This window comes from Heterodontus francisci, chromosome 30 (genome assembly GCF_036365525.1).
Source record: "Heterodontus francisci isolate sHetFra1 chromosome 30, sHetFra1.hap1, whole genome shotgun sequence".
In the NCBI taxonomy this organism is placed as follows: domain Eukaryota; kingdom Metazoa; phylum Chordata; class Chondrichthyes; order Heterodontiformes; family Heterodontidae; genus Heterodontus; species Heterodontus francisci.
Window position 1 is genome coordinate 44,734,065 of NC_090400.1, and position 21,408 is coordinate 44,755,472.

Below are 21,408 nucleotides of genomic sequence, written 5' to 3' on the forward strand. Positions count from 1 at the left end.
TTTCAAAATATACTGAGATTGCTCATTTGGTTTTATTCTAAACATAACAGTATGATTCACGGGGAGGACAAGAGTCAGAATCAATGTCCAAGTATCAAGTGCCAGTCTACTCTCCTCAAATACCAATATGCTTTCTCATTCTTGTCACAAATTGAACCATCCACACTAACAAACCCATGAATCAGATAGGGAGGAAATCACAATTAGAACATGAGCATGTGCACTGGGAAAGCTCAAGGCAATGAATCTACCTCTCAACGTCACAAAATTCAGCTTTCAACTTGTACAGGTTTATCATTCCCATGCCAACAGTGCTCTGTAGAACAGCGCCTACGCAGGAAGATAAATGTGCATCAAGTACTGATCACATTTCAATTGCTTTGATCAGCGATGGAGAACCACTCATTTTAATTTTCTGCTCATTAATATTCTACTGCATTACCTTTAATTGGCCAAATGATCCAAATTATGATGACAACCACCCCACCCCACCTAGAAAATATTCAATCTTGTAACTGAAGTTGAACACCTCAAACACACTAGGTTTATAAATAAACTGACAGATCAGCCAAGGTCACAGAAAAGTATGAATAAGTTACATATAAACCAACTGAAAGATGTCGAAGCCCACAAGGCATAATAAAAGTAGCTCCTTACAAAGTAAAAGAAAGCAAACTGTATTTTTCAATCAATTTGCTTCAGGTCTTTTGTAACGGGGGATAACTTTCACATTGAGTGGATGGATATTTGGTTGATGGAGTAATAGGTTACCTACACAAGTAACAAACTGAATTTGTAGAGAGATGTACATGACATAACAGTGTTGTTTCATGTAACTCAGAGTATTATACAGTCATAGTCATCCAAATCCTGACCATGTTATCAACACAGCACATGTAAGTTGTCATCTATAAAATCTTCTATGACCCAAAGGCTTGAAGCTAAAGGTCAAGGGATGACACTACGCACTTAGTCAACAATTCTTAAATGCATTATATGTAGGTCAATAAGGAGATAAACAGAGTACAAAAGCAATAGTGATTTAAAAATAAGTTCTAATTGAAAAATATTTTTCCTCTGCCCATCTGCCCCTTTCTTCCAACTGTCTCATGCTCTAAACAATTTTACAGTGATGGTTGGGTAGATGATCTGTTGCCAGATTCCTGGCACAGTCAATTTCTCATGATCAGTTAGTAGCTGGCCAAGAAATTCTACATTTGATTTTTCATCTTGTCCCTTTCTCACCCACTCACTCCAGCAGGAGGGAGATGACAGAAGTATCTGGCTTCTGCTCGAATGCTCTTCCTAAGGGTACAGCCAAGTCTGGAAGAGTAGGAATCTCAGATTTGAAAATGCTCCCCACCATAGACAGTGACGTCAAACAATAATTTTGCCTGGCATTGACTTACTACAAGATTTGTTGGCGTCATGAGGGGTCGATTGCCTGCTACATTTCCTCTATAGTCCTTTAATAATTAGGAGTTGCATCACAACTAAATAAGTTTATAAATTTTACTGAGATGCGATTGATCAAAACATTGAAAGATTAAACTGCAGTTCCAACATGCAATGATGAAATCAAAATGGGATTTATTTCTTTAAACCGCAATGCAATACAGGACAAGGGAAAATGCTTACTAATTACTTCTTCATTTGCCACTAGAACTAAACATGGATATCTGAAAAGGTAATCTGCTCCCTCGCTACTGATCAAACTTGACAGGCCGTAACAGCTCTGTGCAACCGGGTGCAAGTTTTCCAATTTTCAACAGTGCTTTTGTGTTAATAGTTTCATACTAATCAAGGACAGAGTTAAACATTCGACTATTCCAATGCTCTCCTGGCTGACTTCCTGCCCTCCACCTCCAGAAATTTCAGCTCAACTAAAACTCCTAAATTTTCTGCCTATATCCTATCCAAGCCCCAGTCGTCCATCATCCTTGCTGACCTATAATGGTTCCTGGTCACTGTGCCTAAAATTCAAAATTCTTATCCTTGCTTTTACTCCTGCCACGGCCTTGTCTATTTCTGGAATGTTCAACTCTACAATTTCCTCTGCAACCTCTTGGTTTTTCTCTATCTGCCCGCTTGTGTTATTGGATTTTTTTTTGCACCTCTCTCCACCTCTCCGAAAAGCAGTGACTCACGCCAAGGTCAAGATCAATGGACGCAGACAGTCTTTCATGTCTTCCTCCAAAAGCCCAACCTTCTTATGTGATCCTCGAGTGACAAACTTGGATCAAATTGCGGAGGTGGGGGAAAAAAAGAGAATCACTGTCAAACCCAATCCTCATCTTACCCACAGATGCCTATGTGTTATGGTTAAAATAAAATACTTTTGTATCAGGGAACTTGCACAGTTTGAATAAATATTGTTTCTCTAGAATATTCTGTAGCTCACCTGTCTAAACTGTCTGAGTTTTACACCCCATGAACAAACATTCTTTCAAATTACATTCAGGGTGGAACCAACAATGTAGCCTAACACTTCATGTTGTGTGAACCATTCAATACTATCGGAGGCAAACTTAATTTACATATAATACCAATGTACAGAATTACAGAATTTACTGCAGATGCTAGAAACAGGAAGGCAAATGACACACAATAAAGCTGCAAAGCTGTAGGTCATTCAACACCACCTCCTACAATTAGCCTTACTATATGCTGAAAAGGAACTGCTCAGTCACCCCTCCCTCCCAGCGAATGAGCACATTGCATCCAACCAATGCCAGCCACTCCCTCCAAAGCCTAACAATGAACTCAAAAGGCAGCTGCTACTCAAATACACAGATAAAACAACCCATATTATAGAACCATAGAATAGTTACAGCACACCAGGAAGACATTCAGCCCATTTTGTCCATGCCAGCTCTTTGTAAGAGCAACTCAGTTAGTCCCACTCCCTTGCCTTTTCCCTGCAAATTTTCTCCCTTCAGGTTAGCAATGCATTCAGATCAAGCCAAAAAACATCAAATTAAAATGGTCTGACTGTGCTTCATTTAAAAGACCAATTTCACAGCTCAGTCATACCACATGCTAAGGCTGAAAAGATATGTAAAAAGCATTTTTTTTTGAAGAAATGTGTAATTCTGGCACAGCTATCAGAATCTGAGGCCGTGCTCCCTGTAAATGGCCACAGTACTGAAATGTGGCATGCCCCATTCAATAAATTTCAAATACTGTACCTGCAAAAACACATTTTCCACCAGTCAAATGAAGTGGTACTGCTCCTTCTACCTTCAAGATTAGTAACTCTAACCAATGACAATTCCATTTCAATTTTCAATTAAGTGATGAAAGATTAAAATGTAAACTCTAAATCATCATACAGCAGCTGTCAGACATTTATTGCCAATAATGCAAAAGCAGCGATTTTTGCTACAAATATAGATCACAGAAGTCCGAGTGTTTCATGCCTGTGTCCTCAGTACCTTGCTCTACGGCAGCGAGGCCTGGACAACGCACGTCAGCCAAGAGTGACTTCTCAACTCATTCCATCTTCACTGCCTCCGGAGAATCCTTGGCATCAGGTGGCAGGACCGTATCTCCAACGTAGAAGCCATCGAGGCGGCCAACATCCCCAGCATATACACCCTACTGAGCCAGAAGCGCTTGAGATGGCTTGGCCATGTGAGCCGCATGGAAGATGACAGGATCCCCAAGGACGCACTGTACAGCGAGCTCGTCACTGGTATCAGACCCACCGGCCGCCCATGTCTCCACTTTAAAGATGTCTGCAAACGCGACATGAAGTCCTGTGACATTGACCACAAGTTGTGGGAGTCAGTTGCCAGTGATCACCAGAGCTGGCGGACAGCCATAAAGGCAGGGCTAAAGAGTGGCAAGTCGAAGAGACTTAGCAGTTGTCAGGAAAAAAGACTGAAGTGCAAGGAGAGAGCCAACTGTGTAACAGCCCCGACAACCAATTTTATCTGCAGCGCCTGTGGAAGAGTCTGTCACTCTAGAATTGGCCTTTATAGCCACTCCAGGCACTGCTCCACAAACCACTGACCACCTCTAGGCGCTTACCTATTGTCTCTCGAGACAAGGAGGCCAAAGAAGAAGAAATAGATCACATTTCACAAGATCCCACTGTCACATCCATTTTCATAACCAGTCAAATCATGGTGCAACATGCATAAGTGAAGAAAAAACAAATCAATTGGAAATCAACACAATGCAAGTCTAGACTGGCTCGAAGATGTTGTAACATGTTGAAGATTCAGAGTGCAATGCCTGAGGGGGAATGAGAAAGACAGTACTGAGGAAGAAAGATTTGATATCTTCTAAAAAATTCAAATAAAAAAAAAACAGTCTTGCATCACTAATGTGTGGCTTTTTTCTCCATAAGCAAAATCTAATTCATATTGAAGTTGAACCATTTCACAAATAAAACAGACTTCCACCACACTTCCAGTTTTCAATACACTAATTTGAACATGCATCACATATGTGAGACATCATAAATAGGTGACAATCCTGCTCAGAACACATTTCATTTCCAGTGAATCAGCTTGTTTCATCAGTCAGAGAAATTCACCCCAAATACAATAACAAAAAAGTGCAAAAGGTCAAATGTAGAACAACATCCAGATACTGGGATAGGTTAGTACTAATCATTGCTCATCTTTGGGAACTATTCATTTGGATCTTAAAAGTGGTAAACATTTATTTTAAATCATCAGGAAAACATGGTTCACTATCTCTAGAATTCTCCAGTGGTTTGTGCTTAAAGATCGTGGGGATAAAGGCCTGTAGTTTTTCTCCAGTTTAGCAATAGCATGTAGATAAAGCAGCTTTTCAGGCTTGCAAGAAACTGATTCTGCAGCAAACCACAGTAAAACCGCTAATCTTTTAATATAAGTCTCGAGAGAACTCTGGAAAAAACTAAATAGAGTTTCATTGCTTATTAAAAAAAAAAGAATGACAAGTAATTGTTCTCAGCTTTGGAAGGATAGCTTTCAGGAATTTAGTTCCTATTCAAAACTGTCTTCAAAAGATATTGTAACTTATACTTAGTGCGTATTTCTAATACACCCTTTGAAAAGTCATGGGAGTTAACATTAGCTCAAAGGCTTGGTCGAAAAAAATTATAGGTAGTATTTTGACATTTAATTATCACTTTGCTTGTGCCCAAAGCATTTTAGAATCATAGGATTGGTTGGAGCACAGAAGGAGGCTACTCAACCTATTGAGCTGGCCTGTGCCAGCTCTCTGCAAGACCAATTTAGCTCGTCCCACTCCCCAGTCCTTTCCCAGCAGCCCTACAAACTCTCTTTTCAGGTGCTTATCTAATTCCCTTATGAAAGACATGACTGAATCTGCCTCCACCACAATCTCAGGCAGGACATTCCAGATCATAACCACTCACTGCATAAAAATGTTTTTAATCATGTTGCCTTTGGTTCTTTTTCCAATCACCTTAAATCTGTATCCTCTGGTTCTCGGCGCTTCTACCAAAGGGGTCAGTTTCTCTATCTGCTCCATCCAGAACCCCCTCACCAAATCTCCTCTCAACCTTCTCTACTCTAAGGAGAACAACCTTAATGTCTCCATCTATTCTCGTAACTGAAGTCACTCATCCCTGGAACCATTCTTGCAAATCTTTTCTGCATCATGTCTAAAGCCTTCACATCCTCCTTAAAGTGCAGTGCCAAGGCAACCAGTGAACAACAAATGCTTTGTTCAAGATACATGCATTTATTTTTATTTACACTTTAGAAGCAGATTTTTAAAGAGCTCCATTTACTATTGTAGATATTACATCAGCATTTTGGGAAAATATATTGGATGCATAATTAATTTTAAAGAATACAAAATTCCCAAAGTTTAAACAGCTCCCATAAAATAGAGTAGATTTCAGTTTCTAACTGCACTATCTCATCAGCCACTTCCAAGTCAAAACTCGGCAGACAATACTGAACTTAAACTCTCGTAATATTAAAGCACCAGGCCTTTTTTTAAAAACTGATTAGTCAAGAAGTTCATAACCAGAAAGAAGAAAAAGTATCACTTTTTGACACTTGTGCTGCTCTGTATCTGTGCCAGGCTTCAGTTATTTGTCCTCTGACAATCAGATTTAAAAAAAAATACTTATCAAGTTCAACTTCAGAGTTTACAAATTAACAGTCAGGTGACAGTTTGAGGAAGGCACTGCTCTACCTGTAGTCAATAAGAGACTGCACAATCTATTGTATTTTTCATAAACGTTTACCTGCAACAGAATTCAAATCTTTTGCAGCTCCCAAGATCAAAATAGATCCACAAATTAACAATTCCTTCCCAGCACCTAAGAGCAACAATCCTTTTGTCATATGAAACATTAATTTTAAACTGTTGCTGGACTGAAGAGATGACTTTTTAAAGAGATCAGCAGTGCCTGGAAAAATTTGCATTCTAAGAGACAGTTACCTGGGTATAGACAAAGGAACTGTTCCCTGATCCAATTAACCCAAATGTATTTTGATCACTAGACACTGAATGTGTAACAAGCCAGCATTCCATCCACCCCCTGCCCCCACCCTCACTGAGGGAGGTTGCCAAAATGCAGAATCTACAAAAAAATGCAGGAGAAAGATGGTTTGAAGTCTCATCCAAAAAACAGCACCCCCTTGGTACTGCAACTGAAGTGGCAACCTAGACTATGTGCTCAAGCCTCTGGAGTGGGACCTGAACCCATGACCCAGTAACTCAAACTGGAGTGATAACACTGACCCATTTACTGATTTTGGTAATATCAATAGAAAATATGGAAATGCACAACATTTCAGCAAACATTCGAAAAGAGAAAAGATAAGTTAAATTTTGAGTGTACTTCCCCTTATCACAACTGAAAATTGGAAGATTTTTCAGTTCTGATCAAAGAAAGGAACATTAATTTGTCTTTTCTCTTGGTAGATGGTAACCTACTATTTCCATTTTCAGAAATTTCTGCCACTTAGCATACACACTTCCCAGAAGTGCATCAAAAATGCTGCATTGCCTTAGCAAAGAACACTCACCATGTTTATTTTACCTAAACAGGATATCCTGCAACTGTTGCGTAAATAAAACTGATTCAACTCGCCTTAAAAATAAGTCTTTTATCTTTGTCAACAATGAACCCTTTTAACCTTGATAATGTTTGTTCCCAGATTCTCAAAGCTCATTACAAACTAAGTTACATTGTCTAGGTATTAGCACTGGGTTCCTGAAAGTTAATTATTCTTTTTAAAGCAGAATGGGAATGCATTTTTTTGTAATATGGTCAGCTATGATTATCGGCAGGCAGACTGATGGGAGGGGTAAAGAATTTATCAGCTTGATAAATTCCATTTTAAAGATGCATTTGTACAGCATCTGTGTCATCCTTGGGATATTCCAAAACACCTTATAGGTATGAATTGTTCTGAGCTGTAGCCAATGCTATAGAACAGTGGTTATAAAATGATGCATTTTTGGGGGCTGAAAGAGATGAATTCATACACAAAAAATATATAAAGTAAAAAGGCCCTAAAGATACATCTTCAGCTGCTGGAAGTTGGAATGGGTTTAATGGAACTACAATGCATAGAATAGAATGAATAATAAAACTGTTACAACAGAGAAGGTGGCTTTTTGGCCCATTATGTCCATGCTGGTTCTCTACAAGAACAACTCACCTAGTCCCACTTCCCCATCTTTTCCCCACAGCCCTGCAAACTTTTTAAAGCACGTCTTTTTACAGTCCTCAGGTTGCAAAGGAATGCAATCACAAATGCTGCTGAAATCACCTTTACTTTTTTTGAATCAATACAATGGATGTTTACGCTAATCATCAACAGCCCTATAATTCCCTGATGGTATACTTTCCTTTCTCTTGATTACTCTTTCCATGGAGCAAAAATATAAGAAAACCACAGTAACAAAATGTATAATAGTTCTGAGTCAGACTTGTGAAGCATATTAATTTGCAATCCAAGATGGAAGTTACCAGAATTTTAAAAAGGAATTTTAAGCATCTCACAAATCTTCTAGGCACAGTTTAAGGTTAGAATTTTTCTTTTCCGCTTCATGTTACAGCATTTACTAACTGAAATATTTAGAAGGCTCAAAGCCCTATAATTAATTTAAAAAATAATCAGCCTTTCCAGTAATATTCTAGGAAATCATTCCTGGTCTTAACAACCGTGTGCATTCCACCTCCAATGAAGTAGGAGCTAAGCTCCAGTGATGTAGTTTTTTTTTTGTAGAACTATGAGTTGTTAGTTGTATCCAGGTAGCTAATAACATGCCTGACTTCATTTCTTGTGGGTTATAGTCCGCATGCGTGTCATGTGCCATTGTTCCATTAATAAATACACACATTAGGATAGTAACTGAAATGATAAATATGATGTTTTTTTTTGCTTATGTCCTATGATCTCGAGGGTGTTCAATTCTGTTTTCATGGATGGTAGGTGCCCTCTGATACCTTGCTTTGCCTATTCTACTTGAGTCTATAGTGATTGTTGGCAGCCTATTTGACCACACACCAAATACTGATCTCATCCAACGACACACATGCACTTTGCAGCAAGAGTCATGGGATAATGATTAGGATTGGGCATCCCTAAGCCAGTGGTGCTGAGATCAATTGTAATGCACCTACCATTCCAGCACAAGTCAGTTCCTGACATACAGGTTCACAAGGCAGACTGGAATCAAAAGTAAACTTGCCAGCATTCACCAAAATCCAGTGAAAAAATGATTGAAGCATTCCAGAACACCACACCCTAAACTTCCCATCCTTTATTTAAAATACTAACATAGGTTGAAGTATAGCTCTGCTCTCAAACGCTGCCGTTTAGTACCTCACCCAAGTTAAATAATGATATAAGCAATAGGTTACAGTGGGAGCATCAAGTTTGATTCTGTCCATTTTTTTTTAAACAAAGGTCACTGGATAGCTATTGGATGGAGAAACACTAAGCATCACTCCCCACCCCCAGGCAAGGGATGCTGAAACCAAATGTACTGCCAATGTCAGTCTTGGAGTAACTAATATAGAGATCACGAATCCAACCTAAAATCTTCCTGGACCATGTCAGTAACATACAGTGGTTCATTTATCTGCTGAGCAATCAGGAAAGGTTGTCTAAAACATTTCAAAATTCCTATGAAGTGCAGAAAAATGTATATATAAACAGCGGTGCCTTCCTTCATAGTGTTTTCTTTCCTCTTTAAAAGCAAGCCTTTGCAATGAGACATACTGCGCACCTCACAGAAGCAGGCATTATTTTAATCTTGCAACAGATAGAGACTTTTTGAAACCTCAAAATTACAATTTATTATGCTGTATAATTAAGCCACCATATATCAGCGTAGTTTATATTGAGGTGATTCACCTAGGTGGAGTTACTGTTAAGTAGAATTACAGTGGAAGTTCAATGGAACACTCCCGCAAAATAAAAATCGAAAAATTTTCATTTGCTACTCTTTAATAGCACTACGGCAGGTACAAGAAACAAAAGCACAGTCTGTCCACTAATAATCAGTGAGTATTTTGGAGCTGAATGCATTGGTACTGGAGTGAACTGGCACTTCTTTTATAAGGTTGTTCTTTTTATATAATTACATGAACCATGTTAGAACAATAGAGTATTTGTATTTTAAAAGCAAATTAATGTTTCTGAACACATTTCAATATTGAACTCACCCGATACATCATACCACTTGGCTCCATTTGTGATCCCATCCTGAAAGGTTTCCTCAGGAGAGTCATTGCTGCAATGCGGCATACCAGTTTTCATCACCGGGTGCTCGGAGGCATAGCTTTTTGCCAGGTATTTAAACACCTCATCATCGGGGGACTTACTGTAGTATCCCATTAGCTTGTGAGTTACAGAATCATCATAAGGATAACTGGCAACAACAGACCCACCATGGAGATTCCCAGAAACCAGAAACTTGTTTTCTACAGAAATGAAAAATAAAAATAGAATTAGAAAATAAAAAAAATAATTTTTATAAACATTATAAAGCAATTGTGAGTGTTCCGCCGGTAAGAAATTAAATCAATTACATTGCATGCTGAGATCAAAATTTAATGCCCGACTCTGGCTGACCTTTGCAGCTGGATAACCCCCTCTCCACCAGGTAGTGTGTTTCTGGTCAAGACTTTTGCTGTTAGTCTTGATATCCCTTGCAATTTTTTTTTTCCAGATTCCCTTTTTGCACTTTTATTACTTTCTTTGTATCTGTTTGTTCCTTTTTATAACTCTGTCTGCTGGATTTCTGCTTGCCCTTGCATTTGCTCAAGTCTTTCCTGTTGGCTTGATACTGTCTCTTACCTCATGTTGACCATGGCTGCTTATTTGTGCAATGGAGTGTTGCCTGTAGTGTACTACTTCACCTTGAACAGCTAAACTGTAAGATCAAGAGTCACGTTGATCCAGAATGAGTCAAACACTTGTACATCCACAGTGAACAGCAAAAGCGTGTCAGTTTTATTCTTTGTAGGGAGCAACCTCATGGAATGCAAGTGTCTTCTCTTCATAGATAAATAATCGGCACACTTCAACCCCCCTTTTCACTACTTCAAATACATTTCCAGTTTTGCTACCTCTTCTATAATCTACATACAACATAGCAGAATAATGGTAGAAGTATACAGGTTTATTTTGCTTGATTACTCTTGCATTTTAGAATTTTTCCACAATTTACTTCCAAGGTTTCTATACCTTACAAGACTTTGAGGCTTGCAAACAGCTCGAATATGAAATTTCAGACAGGATTCCCTCGCTTTGAAGGTCAGGATTTAGATACTCATCAAGTCTATTACCAGACACATTCTTATACCTCCAGAAGACACTCAATAACCACTCCGCAATTGCTGCTGAACTTTAATCCACCTGTTCATCCCAAGAGTTGACTGTTCCATTGATTGAAGCCAGCCTTCATACTTGCACATTCACACAATGTTTAAACCATCCAGAACACTATGGTGCCTGATCACTCCTGTACATGCATGCATACATCCTGGTCAAACTGCCTGTGCCAGAGAAGCGACTTCAAAATCCTTCAAAGGACTTGTGTCACCATATATGAACAATACTACATTCCTGTTTGCACTTTTCATTCTTCCAACTCTGGATTTCCTTTGCTGCAACAGAGACTGATTTTCTGATCCCTATGCCCTGCCCTCCAGAATTCTCTCCAAAAGCCATTTCATTGTGCTACCTCCTTCCTTGACTTCAAAAAGTTCTGAAAACATATTTGTCAACCCTTCCACACCTGGAGTATTATGGAAATGTTTTTTTTTTTTGGGGGGGGGGGGGGAGGTGAAAAGGTTGTTATGTACAATTAAGAATAAAAATGAGAGATTCACAATGCAGCACAAAAGCATCAAAGCCCAAACTCCTTTGTGTATACAACTGATGCGATACACTTCTGTAACAAACTATGAATGATTTTAACTGGTGTTACATAACAGATACAAAACTCAGTCAACATCTAGAGTTTTGGAAAAATCTATATGCTGTTCACAACAGATGGCACACAGTGAGAGACAAAGTGTGTATGTTAAAGGATATCATGACTGTGGAAAGATTTTGATTCAATTAATTACACCCAACATTCTTTTATCATCTATATTGCTATAAAAAGGGCCAACACATATACCTTCAGGGGGACACCAAGTTTGTAGAGCTCTTCCCAGTACAATTATTCAAGAGGTCACACTATTACCCCTGGTTATAGTCTTCTTCTTTGGCCTCCTCAATGGGTAAGGGCCTAGAGGTGGTCAGTGGTTTGTGAAGCAGCGCCTGGAGTGGCTATAAAGGCCAATTCTAGAGTGACAGACTGGTTGTAGTAATTTGAGGATTAACAGTGTTTTACACAGGTGCTTGGCACAACACAAATGGAATGCGATGAACCATTTAAAATTCAGACCCATCCAAAATCTAGATAAACAAAGAAAACCATCGTGTTTTGTTACTGATTAGCTGCAATTCAAGAGTCAGTGAGGCATTGCGAGAACATGGACAAACCGCATTGTAAAGTGCTGCCCGGAGCCTTTAATACAGGCTGCACAGTACACCTCATGACCTTTTTTGTCTGATTAGTATCGCACGGCTATAAAATTGAGCAGTTATGACACCATAAATCAGTGTATTACACAAGCTAAGAGAGTCTACAAGTGTGGCAAATCACAGGTATTTAATTTCAAAACAGAATGCAACTCAGTTGGATACTGGTCCCATTCAGAGAAATCTAATCTGTCTGTATCATTCAAGATATCTATCTCTTGATGTGACTCGGTGTCAAATGTTACTCCTGGGAAGTGCCTTGGGACGTTTTACTGTGTTGAAAGTGAGGTATGAATGCAAGTTGTTGCTGTAACCCCAGACCCAAACACAGGGACATCCTGATAAATACATACATAGTTCTGGTCGCCTCATTATAGGAAGGATGTGGAAGCTTTAGAGAGGGTGCAGAGGAGATTTACCAGGATGCTGCCTGGACTGGAGGGCATGTCTTATGAAGAAAGGTTGAGGGAGCTAGGGCTTTTCTTATTGGAGCGAAGAAGGATGAGAGGTGACTTGATAGAGGTGTTCAAGATGATGAGAGGCATAGTGGATAGCCAGAGACTTTTTCCCAGGGCGGAAAGTGCTATCACCAGGGGGCATAATTTTAAGGTGATTGGAGGAAGGTTTCGGGGAGATGTCAGAGGTAGGTTCTTTACACAGAGTGGTGGGTGCGTAGAATGCACTGCCAGCGGTGGTAGTAGAAGCAGATACATTAGGGACATTTAAGCGACTCTTGGATAGGTACATGGATGATAGTAGAATGAAGGGTATGTAGGTAGTTTGATCTTAGAGTAGGTTAAAGGTTCGGCACAACATTGTGGGCCGAAGGGCCTGTACTGTGCTGTACTGTTCTATGTTAGGATTGGGAGGGGGGAGGGTTTACCCCCACAGTTACCTTTAATCCACTTCTCCATCGCAACCACTTCAGGCACTTCTGCCTCGTCCACTTCCACCAACTCGAACTGATCCGAGAAACTCCTGTTCAGATCGTGGTCTTTGGCGTTGTTCCTGCCGCCGTGCTCGCCGACGCAGTCGCCTTCCACCGACTTCTCGAAGCCATCGGGGTTCATGCTGGGCATGATGTAGATGTCGGTGCCGTTGACTAGCCGGTCGACCCGCTCGTCCTGGCCGTAATTCTCCAGCAAGTACTGGATCAGGTAGACCAGCACCTGGCGGGACACCGTCTCGTCCCCGTGCATGTTACCTACATATTTAAACTTGGGTTTGCCCGGGATTTGCAGGCCCGGCGTCGTTGATATCTCCATGACCCAGAGGGACCGGTTCTGGACGCTCTGGCCGATGCTGAACAGCCTGGCCAAGGAGCTGTGAGCTGCGGCCAAAGCCCTCAGCTGCTCGGTCAGGTTCTGGTAGTCGTAATAACGGGATGTGTCGATACCGCTCCCGTGCTCGGCAACATGAGCCGCGCCGGCTTCCGGTAACACAACAGAAAATAAAGTTAAAGCGCATAAAAAAACCAGGTAACGACACCAGGCCGCCCTGCCAAAGCGCCGCCGACCGCTCGCCATCTTCTTTCCCCGCTGCCTCATCGAAGAGTCGAGTTCAACTCACTGGCAAATCCACTCCACACAACCGGACAGCACTGATTGAGTGACAGCCAGTCCGACCAATCCGCCCGCAGCTCTCCTCCAGGAGCCCATTTCTATTGGATAAAGTGCGGCCATAGTAGGCGGGACCTTGTAGGGCTGCGTCAAGTTCGATTGCATTGGCACGTTTTTTTACGTCTGACGCAAACGTCATCGCGTTGCGCCCAATGATGGGACACTTACTCGAGGTATGCAAATTCAAGTACGCCTGAGTGTTCCGCCTCCCTTCTGCGCTGGTGTTTGAGATGCATCTTCGGGGTGGTGCTATTGTGTGTGGGGATTGGGTTTCATTCATCAACCTAGTCATTAGATCCCGCCATAGTTATGTTCTTATGCTAAGGGAGGAGGTGGAAGCTGATTGCGTCAATAAATTCATGACACAATTGAATTAGGTACTTAGTGAAACTTCGACGGAAAGTTATATGGAATATGATACTTCCTAGTCGAGCTTGGAAGTCACTAGCTGGCAAAAGAAGGAAATGGGGACTCATCCTGTGCACTACCATGACCATCAGTTACTACCGCAGCTTGGCAACAGGCGCCAACTTCAAAAACAACAACTCAGCGTCATTTGGCAGCTTCGCGTGCAGCACTTGTGGCAGAACCTGCCTCTCAAGGATTGGCCTTCACAGCCATCAGAAAAGGTGTACCAAGAGAAGACACCCCACCTAAATGGATTGTTTGCTGCGTGCTATCTTTCATAGATGGAAGGATGCCAACTACGATAGTTCCTAGGCAACAGAGGACTGATCAGGTGGACTACAGTTCTTTTCTGGTCCTGCACATTCCAATGGCCCTATCTTACAAGGCAATGGTTCTGAGCAATTGTAGCAAGTAAAAATGCAATAAATAAACGAGGATTAACATATATGCCCGTCTAGAATACTTACAAAAGCTGTTCACAGTCACCAACAACTCACAAGCAACTCAAATGTAGGTCTATGACTCAGGCACAAAACAAGTAGTGCTGGAAATACTCAGCAGGTCTGGCAGCATCTGTGGAGAGAGAAGCAAAGTTAACGTTTCAGGTCTGTGACCTTTCATCAGAACTGGCAAAGGTTAGACAAGAATTAGATCTTAAGCAAGTGAAGGGGAGGGGGTGGGGGAGAGAACAAAGAGGAAGGTGTTTGATCGGGCAGGAGAGATTCATCCCCACCAGGACAGTTTGAGGGCTTTCCGCTTCTTCCTTGAACAGATGCTTCCTTCAAATAAAAGGTGTTGCTATGGGTACCTGCATGGGTCCTAGTTATGCCTGTCTTTTTTGGGATATGTCGAACATTCCTTGTTTCAGTCCTACTCAGGCCCCTTCCCCCAACTCTTTTCCCGGTACATTGATGACTGTATCGGTGCCGTTTCCTGCTCCCGCCCTGAACTGGAAAACTTTATCAACTTTGCTTCCAATTACCACCCTTCTCTCACCTTTACATGGTCCATCTCCGACACTTCCCTTCCCTTTCCTTCCTCGACTTCTCTGTCTCCATCTCTGGGGATAGGCTGTTCAGTAATATTCATTATAAGCCCACTGACTCCCACGGTTACCTTAACTACACTTCTTCACATCCTGCCTCCTGTAAGGACTCCATTCCATTCTCCCAGTTTCACCGTCTCCGACGCATCTGCTCTGATGATGCAACCTTCCAGAACAGCACTTCCAATATGTCTTCCTTTTTCCTCAACCGAGGATTCCCCCCCACTGTGGTTGACAGGGCCCTCAACCATGTCCGGCCCATTTCCTGCACTTCTGCCCTCACCCCTTCCCCTCCCTCCCAGAACTGTGACAGGTTCCCCTTGTCCTCACTTTCCACCCCACCAGCTTCCACATCCAAATGCTCATCCTCTGCCACTTTTGCCACCTCCAGCGTGATGCCACCACCAAACGCATCTTCCCCCCCCCCGTCAGCATTTCGAAGGGATCATTCCCTCCGCGATACTTGATCCACTCCTCCATTACCCCAACACCTCATCCCCTTCCCACAGCACCTTCCCATGCAATCACAGGAGGTGTAATACCTGACCCATTACCTCCTGTTCCCTCACTAACCAAGGCCCCAAACACTTTCAGGTGAAGCAGCAATTTACTTGTACTTCTTTCAATTTAGTATACTGTATTCGCTGCTCACAATGTGGTCTCCTGTAGAGGGGGAGACTAAACACAAATTGGGTGACTGCTTTGCTGAACACCTTCGCTCAGTCTGAAAGCATGACCCTGAGCTTCCGGTTGCTTGCCATTTCAACACTCCCCCCTGCTCTCATGCCAACATTTCTGTCTTTGGCCTGCTCCGGTGTTCCAGTGAACATCAACGCAAGCTCGAGAAGCAGCACCTGATCTTTTGATTAGACACTCTCCAGCCTTGTGGACTGAATAATGAGTTCAATAACTTCACAGCATGACTAGCCTTTTTTAAATTTATTTTTTAACCATATGCCTGCTTTTCATGTAGTCAGAGCTGCTCATTATTCCGCTATTAACAGTCTCTCTGGACTAATGCTTTGTCTTTCACCACAAGCATTAACACACACTTTGCCTTTGTCCCAGGACAGCTTTGTTATTTAATCTCCCTCTGCCCTATCAAACACCTTCCCCTTTGTTCTCTCCCTGACTCCCCTCCCCTTCACTTGCTTAAAACCTAATTCTTATCTAAACTTTGCCAGTTCTGATGAAAGATCACAGACCTGAAACATTAACTTTGCGTCTCTCTACACAGATGCTGCCAAACCTACTGAGTATTTCCAGCACTTCTTGTTTTTATTTCAGATTTCCAGCATCTGCAGTATTTTGCTTTTATTCTATGGCTCAGGCCACTGCTTTACATCAACTGAATAAGCTAGGAGTGTCAAACTCGTTCTGGATGATGGGCCTGATCCAATATTCTGGCATTGGATGCAGGCGACATTCAACAAAAGTTATTAGGTAACCCATATTCATACTTATATTTTATTTCTGGCTACTGCTGCTGCTCAATACCTGACATCTCTTAGCTTGAATAATTGCATCAACATTTGGAGCAAAGTTCTGGGCTGAGGCTAGCGAGAGTATCGAATTCAGCTTTGTGCACAAAGTTGAGAATGTGATTTAGACTTGCTGATGCAAAGGAGTTCATGTTGGAATAATTTGGTGCCAGGTACTGACAGAACTTGGTGACAGCAATATCAGAAAACATGTCCTTCAACAGAGTGTCACACTGCAGTTTAATAACTTCCATTTGAAACTCCTCTGCTACATCATGTACACTGATAGAAAATGGCATGCTGAAAATTGCAATCTCTCGTTCATGGTTCCTGAAGTCAAAGAATCATTCTTGAAATCCCTTTCATATATTAGAGTCATAGAGAGATACAGCACTGAAACAGGCCCTTTGGCCCACCGAGTCTGTGCTGACCAACAACCACCCATTTATACTAATCCTACATTAATCCCATATTCCCTACCACATCCCCACCATTCTCTAACCACCTACCTACACTAGGGGCAATTTACAATGGCCAATTTACCTATCAACATGCAAGTCTTTGGCTGTGGGAGGAAACCGGAGCACCCGGCGGAAACCCACGCGGTCACAGGGAGAACTTACAAACTCCGCACAGGCAGTACCCAGAACCCAACCTGGGTCGCTGGAGCTATGAGGCTGCGGTGCTAACCACTGCGCCACCCAATTGTTCCATGGTGCCATCAAATTGAGTCCCAAAAGTGTCACATAGTGATTTCAAAGCTTGAAAATGTGCCAGGTTACTCTAGGAATGTTGTTTCTCCCACAACTGAAGCTTCATCCCTAAGGCCCAAATGTTGTCATAGTATTGTGTCACTATTTGGTTCCACACCTGCATTCCTCTGTTGAGTGAGTTTAAGTGCTCTGTATTATTCATCATAAAAGCAAGGCCTTGAAATCATTCATTGTCCTGTAAGTCAGTAACATCTTTCCCTTTCTGATACATGAACAATTGATCCCACCACGCAATTCAATAAAGAGCTTCAACACAGCTCCTGGACTTGAACTCCAGTGGTATTTTACAGTGGATGACACAATTTTCCAACTGCTGATGGTTGAGGGCTGTACCTTAAATACAATTTATGCTTTTAATAAACACATCCAAAACATAATACATTTTCAAAGTTTTGCTACATGGATCTTTCTGATGTAAAATGCAGTGAAAACTACTAAACAGCTGGTTTGAGTTGTTAGTTTGCAATTTGACTTTCAATTTACCACAACGCCAGCTTTCTTGCTGACCACTAATGGTGCCCTAGCTGTGGCCAGACTTACAGCTCTTGTCCAATCCACTTCCAATTTATTCAGAGTTCCCAACAAACTATTAAGGAGGTAATTTGCTGATGTGTCTCTCATTGATGCCAATTCTACAAGCTCTTCTGTTCCCATCAACTTCACGAATGAATGAATACTGCCAGCCGGGCCATGTCACTTACATCAATGCTTTCATCAATTGCAATTGATAAAGCAGTGACGGACTTAATTTGTCCAGAATTACTGTTCAAATTCTCAGCTAAATCTTTGATTCTCTCAGCGATTATGTTTCTTGAGAGGCCGATATTTGCAAAAGCTTGCCGCTTATCTGAACACACTGAGCTGAATTTTTGGGCCTCAATGCAGATGACCATGGAGGCAGGAGAGCGTGTAAAACTGTGCCACCAGCCAGCATGCCAGTTGCTTAGCTCCATCTCGTCCCTAGGCCATTTTCCCGGAGGCTGGTTGAGGGGTGGCAGCGCCACTTACCCGCAAGTGGCTGGTAGCCAATTGACTTCATTAAAGACCTATTAAGGCCTTTTGTCGGAGGCCGACTGGAGTTTTCCAACCTGCCACCAGGTCACTAGAGGCTTTGGGGAACAGTGTAGCTGCCTGTAGGCAGTCTCCTGGCTGCAGTCTGGTGTGGGGTAGGAGGGGTGCAGCACTCCAGGCAGGCTTAGAGGCCCTCATTGTCTGACTGTCTTCAACTGCAGCCACAGACCACGCTGTGGAGGGGTTCTCTTTCACAATGGTGGCCCAGCTACTGAGGCCATTTCTTAATTTAAAGTTAAAAAAAGTTGGAGAGAGGCCACCTCCATCTTGGGGCGGCCTCTCCCTCACTTACCTGTAAGTGTAGCCTGCTGCTTCTTTCGTGCTTGAGGACCTCCTATTGGCTCTCTATCTTCGAGAGCCCATTCGCCATCCTTAATTGGATGGCAAGCTCACCCTCTGGCCACTAATTGGCCAATTTGGGAATCCCCACACAGTACGGAATTCTGACCCCCATTTGACCAGGACGGTTGGGTTCCGAAGACTGCAGGGAAAACCCTGCCCATTCTTTCAGCAGCTTTCAGCATGCAGTTGTTCAAAAATTCTCCCTCAGAAAATGGTATTGAGCACAAAGCTATTTCATGAGCATTGCTTGGCAAAACAGCAGCATTATTGCAATGGTGAACAAGAGTAAACATTCATAAAAAAGAATATTGCTGTTTGTATTGAAATAGTAGTGATGGTTGTTTTTCAGCAACTATGCTAATTCTGAAAATTTATCTTCACGTAACTTTCCTGTTTACAAAGCATATTTTTCACCATGGTTAGCTTCATAAGCTTTGATTTGTACTGCCTGCCCAGGATCCCCACCTTTGACCCCCCCAATGGGTGAAAATGTGTCGGACTGGGGTCGGGTCACTCGCCCCCAGAACCTGGCCCTATTCCCGCCCATTTAAATTTTTACAGACACAAATTAGGCCTTCCGCAAGGCTCCCACTAAATGTAGGTGGGGCCTAATTAATATTCAAAAGTCATAGCCAAATTACATCATCAGCACCATCCCTAAAAGCTAATAGTAAGTCAGGGAGGGCTGCATTGTGGGAATTCCAGCAGCTGATCTGAGGTGGCAGGTGCCGACTGACCAAAGTAAGTGCTGAAGACCAGCTCCTGTTATCACTCCTTGTGAGCCAGGAGCAACAGATGTTTATTCCTTACAGAAGCTCCACAAGGAAACCACAGCTTCCCACAGCACTGATCACAGCTCCGATGTCCTGGCTCTGATCGCCATCTCATGATGGCGATCCCATTATCCTGGCTATTCATCCCAACCCAAAGCCCTGCTACTATCCCCTCGCTAACACTCCTCCACCCCCCCACCCCCAACAGTCCCAATCATGACCAGGAACCTTCAGCCTCTACTGACTGCTAGCTGCTAGAGCCAGGAGGATAGTGTAGAACTTCAAAAGGACATAGAAAAGTTGGTGGAATGGGCAGACAGGTGGCAGATGAAGTTCAATGCGAAGAAATGTCAAGTGATTCATTTTGGTAGGAAGAACATGGAGAGACAGTATAAGATAAAGGGCACAATTCTAAAATGCGTGCGGGAGCAGAGGGACCTGGGTGTATGTGCATAAGTCATTGAAGCTGACAGGACAGGTTGAGAGCGTGGTCAATAAAGCATAGAGTATCTGGGCTTTATTCATAGGGGCATAGAATACAAGAGCAAGGAAGTTATGTTGAACTTGTATAAGACACTAGTTCGGCCTCAGCTGGAGTATTGCGTCCAGTTATGGGTACTGCATTTAAGGAAAGATGTGAAGGCATTGGAGAGAGTGCAGAAAAGATTCACAAGAATGGTTCCAGGGATGAGGAAGATAGATTGGAGAAGTTGGGGCTGTTTTCCTTTGAGAAGAGAAGGCTGAGATTTGATAGAGGTATTTAAAATCATGAGGGGTCTGGACAGAGTAGATAGGGAGAAACTGTTCCCATTCATGAAAGGATGAAGAATGAAAGGGAACAGATTTAAAGTAATTGGCAAAAGAAGCAAGAGTGACATGAGGAAAAACCTTTTCATGCACTGAGTATTTAAGGTCTGGAATGCACTGCCTGAGAGCGTAGTGGAGACACATTCAACCAAGGCTTTCAAGGACAGTTATGTGAAAAGGAAGAATGTGCAAGGGAAGGCGGCTGAGGAATGGCACTAGGAGAATTGCTTTTTCAGAGAGCTGATGCAGACACGATGGGCCAATTGGCCTCCTTCTGAACTGTAATAATTCTGTGATTCTGTGATTCTGCAATGTACTCATATACCTCCTGCAGCCAGGTTGTCAATTTGGCACGCTGTGGCAGCAGGGCCTCCACATGTTTGGCTTTGCTGGGTTATTCCCAAGCTGCTGGATGTTTAACACTGCTGAAATAAGCTGAATTCTGTTTAATCTCATGGATTTCCAGGATCTTCTGTGAAAACCAATATGCAAAAGCCTTTCTTATGACATGTGAAATGAATAACTGCACTGAGCATGCAGTGGGACATTAACGTATTGTGACTTAAGTTGCAGATAGATCAAAATATACATGTCAAGTATATAAATTAAAGTAAGTTAATAAAATAAGTCAAGAAAGTAAAGGAAATTTCTTCCAGCCTTAGGCAGGGATTAACAAGCTCTACTGTAGAGTAGCTGATTAGTTAAGTAGCTAACCAATCCAATCTGGTTGCTGCAGTTTCAGCTTCAAAAAGTATAAATACAAAGGTCTGGGTGCAGCTTGCAAACAGCGTGCAGATTGTAAGCAGAGTGTGGAGATACGAGTTTGGTGAGTGGGGAGGGGTTCTGTAACGGGGGGGGAGGAGATGCTCCTTTTTTCATCCTCCAGTATTTGGTTCTTACGTTGGTGCAGTGGAAGGAGCTGGCTGGTGAGTAACTGGTAAGCTATTCTACTTACAATAAATAATCTGTAAAGTTACAGTATGCAGTGCAGTTCAGCCGAGTGGAATGTACAGCCTGTGGCATGTGAGAAGTCATGGATGCACCATGTGTCCTAGACAAA

At 42.2% G+C, this 21,408-nt stretch overlaps 1 protein-coding gene across 2 annotated transcripts in view; it reads right to left on the reverse strand.

Moving 5' to 3' along the window:
* The window catches only part of LOC137346721 (carboxypeptidase D-like), a 211,550-nt gene that overhangs the window by 53,624 nt on the left and 136,518 nt on the right, over positions 1–21,408 (reverse strand). The window contains exons 1-2 of one of the 2 annotated variants that reach the window (XM_068010472.1): positions 12,925–13,618; positions 9,659–9,916 (exon numbers count right to left, since the gene is read on the reverse strand). In XM_068010472.1, coding sequence (XP_067866573.1) covers positions 9,659–9,916; positions 12,925–13,576 — 910 coding nt within the window. In that variant the 5' untranslated portion in view covers positions 13,577–13,618. Of the gene's footprint in view, positions 1–9,658; positions 9,917–12,924; positions 13,619–21,408 lie in introns of those variants that run through there. The other variant, XM_068010473.1, reaches the window with a different exon arrangement.